At 44.5% G+C, this 3,435-nt stretch overlaps 1 protein-coding gene across 1 annotated transcript; it reads right to left on the minus strand.

The window, feature by feature from the left end:
- Positions 1 to 1,054: 1,054 nt before the first annotated feature.
- On the minus strand, positions 1,055 to 3,427 carry CTGF (connective tissue growth factor). The gene is made up of 3 exons (XM_010290708.1): positions 3,150 to 3,427; positions 2,705 to 2,916; positions 1,055 to 2,389 (listed from the first exon to the last, which is right to left on the minus strand). Exons 1-3 carry the CDS (start codon positions 3,367 to 3,369, stop codon positions 2,093 to 2,095), a joined length of 729 nt encoding a protein of 242 aa, XP_010289010.1. The 5' UTR covers positions 3,370 to 3,427; the 3' UTR covers positions 1,055 to 2,092.
- Positions 3,428 to 3,435: the final 8 nt, after the last annotated feature.

Genomic DNA, 3,435 nt, shown 5'->3' on the forward strand with positions numbered 1-3,435 from the left:
TGAAAAGGATTCTTGTTGGAGAGTACGTGTTTTTTCTGAAAACAAGAACTAATGCTTCTAGTGCAAAGGTTAATTTTAAATTAAAAGAATCCTCTCATCTTAATAAAGGGACAAAACAGTCTGTTACTGTTACATTACTAATGTAACAGTAATGTAGTACCTAGCACAAGACTGAAGCTTTCCTTTTAGCTTTAGGGGGATGAGGCAAGTGACTCACAACTACCCGTATACTGTTTTTTGCTTATCTGAGAAGAATGTTTGGACCATTATCAAAATGTGTAGCTCTTAAAACACTTCTCATCTGTGGGCCTACAAGAGTTTGAGCCAATGGACACTTTATAGACAGAACTGTCACGTAAAATGTTTTGCCCCCTGTCATCAAATAGGAAGATAACCCAGGTATTTGCCATCTGAGTTCCGTCCTCTACCTTAGCATACTAAGGTCTTAATTCAAGTAAAATACATCCAAGTTAGCCCAACCCTGCATGAAGGTTAAATCAGAAGATCTCAGAGGCCCCTTCCAACCTGCATTATTCTGTGATTTTTATGATACAACCCATTAGGTATTCACTGAGAATTTTACCACATTTTGGACTTCTGGATTTGAGTCAGGAGCCAGTTCAATGCAGGTACTTTAACAACATTTTCCTTGCCTTAATTGAAAACAAATCTTAACCAGTGGAACACTTCAATGAAATTAAGCACTCTACAAGGTATATTAGAGAAGGAGTTGAATACTATGGTGAGCAGCTGGCTCATTTTAAAGCTACCACATGCGATGCGTGAGGAACCTGCTGTACTAACGCAACACCAGGCTTGGCAAAGCAAGCCTGGCCCTGCCCTCCATTGTAAACTCAGAAGAGTAACATACTACAGTTGGTTCACTAGTGACACAGTAAGTAACCATAAATCATTAGCTTATTCGTAAGTGTATGTGCTTCCGGACAAAAAACCCCACCACGCATTACTTGATTTTCATCTAGTGCTAAGCCAAGCCCTTTTAGGAATATATAAAGTAATAGTGAAGACTAAAGGTAAATGAAATACCAAGCCATTTATATAAAAAATATAAATACTTTATTTTCAACTAAAAAGGTGCAAACATGTAACTTTTGGTCACACTTCTCAACAAATAAACTGTCCAAAAAGAGCCATAGTCAAAGAAAGAAACAAATGCTCGAGTGGAAAGACCGATGAGCTACAGAAGAGCCGTTTTTCTTAAAGCCACTTGTCCAATAAAAGTGGAAGTAAATGTATTTTGCCAGATGAATGCTTTGTAAGGATACAGGCACCTTAACTCTAACAATCTTTGTCTCGATCTCAACTCCCCATTTGGCCCTATCTGAACAATTTCCACTAGAGTATCTATTTCATGCTTTGAATGCATTGTCAAACAAGCTTTTAACTCCTACCTATCTTGTTCCAAAACAGAAGGCTACCATTGAAATTTCAAAGCATTAAACAAAGGCACAAAACTTTAAATTAATTTAGATAACTGTACAAATATATATACACACAGTATTTACAATATTAATAGAAAGTAGCTTGTTACAGGTCAATTAACTGCCACAAGCTGTCCAGTCTAATAGACATGATTCTGATTCTTGTTGACTAAGCCATATGAATCAGAGTGTCAGAGCTGAAACATTACTGTCCTGACTAACAGAACACCTTCTACTTAGCACTTTGCTGGGTGAGGGTTTGCATTCCAGCTGTTGTTGTCACTAAACTAGCGCCAGCAAACATGCTAACGGTCTCTTTCTCAATTGCACTACTAGACGAAGCACACTGTACCACATTAAGGGAACATTTGCTTGAATCTGCTTTTCCTGCCTATTTCCCTTAACCCCTTCACACCACCTCAGGAACAATGTGTTCTGAAGCTGTGTCTTGCTGTGGTCCCACTGTCCGTTTTACCTTCTTCTTCAAACCACCATTTGGGGTCAGTAGAAAAATTGTCTTAAGTCACATGGAGCAGTTTGTTGAAATTAAAAAAAAACTGATTTAAATACCTTGTGCTATTGAATCATGTTTACAAAATGAGATGCAAATCAGTTCAAGTTGAGAATCTAGTTAGCGTCTCCTTCGGGCTTTATGCCATGTCTCCATACATCTTTCTGTAGTACAGAGACTCAAAGATGTCATTGTCTCCAGGGCAGTTGTAGTGGCACGCGCAGGTCTTGATGAACATCATTTTCCTTTTCATGATGTCCCCATCAGGGCACTTGAACTCCACGGGGAGGGTGGCTGTTCTGTGGGGTGTGCAGCAGCGCCCGTCAGTGCAGACACCACAGAACTTAGCTCTGTAGGTCTTCACGCTGGTGCAGCCAGACAGCTCAAACTTGATGGGCTTGGAGATTTTGGGGGTGCGAATGCACTTTTTGCCTTTCTGTTAGGATGTAAGTGAATACAAAATGCTTAGAAGGCAGGCTTTCACATAGCACTAAGCTTGCAAGCTAACGGCAAGCAGACATGCTAATCTTTACTGTATTTTCATTAGGCCTTACCTAGTGCCATAATACAGTGCGAGAGAACATTAAGGACATTTAGCTGTAAACTACTCACCACTAGGGCAAAACTCAAATTTAAAGGTAAGCCACTTGAAACTGACTGTCAGAACTGCACATTTTTTGGCAAGACACTGGGTTTTTGCTAGTGGATAGAAGCATCCTAGTAGATCATACATAAAGATGACACTATTTACCTTGATGTTCTCCTCCAGGTCTGCTTCGCAAGGTCTGACCATGCAGAGTCTACTCTGTTTCTCCAGTCTGCAGAAGGCGTTATCATTGGTGACCCTGGTTGAGATGCCCATGCCACAGGTCTTGGAACAAGCACTCCATTCCGTGGTCTGCACCAGGCAGTTGGCACGCATCATTGTTGGGTCTGGACCATAAGTGTCTTCCAGTCTGTAAGCTGCAGGAGAGAGACAACCAAGCTCGGACCACCGCGTGACTGCACACCCTGCTCAAGGCTCTCCCCCCTTTCCTGAGAGACTCAGGCAACCACACTTATCTATGGGGTGACTCCACTTACTGCAGCACTTCAGCTGCCAGGGTGCCCTCTGTCAACCCGTCCCTCTGCTGTCAACGGCCCTGCAGGGTGCCTCTTCCCCCCAGGCTGCCGTCCACAGAGAGACCCCCACTCACCAGCGAGCGCAGGTCCCACGGCAGTCTGCTCTTTGGCCTCGTCGCAGACCCACTCCTCGCAGCACTTTCCAGGGAGCTTCACCCGGCGCGGGTAGGGGCAGTCGGGGCTGGGCAGGCGGACGTCCATGCTGCAGAGGGGCACGCAGCCCACCGCCCCGTCCAGGCAGGTGCACTGGTACTTGCAGCTGCTCTGGAAGGACTCCCCGCTCCGGTACACCATGCCGCCGAAGACGCACGGGGCGCCGTCCCGAGCTGCGAGGGGCAGGAGGCGGCGGGTGAGGCGGGC

This window comes from Phaethon lepturus, unplaced genomic scaffold (genome assembly GCF_000687285.1).
Source record: "Phaethon lepturus isolate BGI_N335 unplaced genomic scaffold, ASM68728v1 scaffold5097, whole genome shotgun sequence".
Classification (NCBI taxonomy): domain Eukaryota; kingdom Metazoa; phylum Chordata; class Aves; order Phaethontiformes; family Phaethontidae; genus Phaethon; species Phaethon lepturus.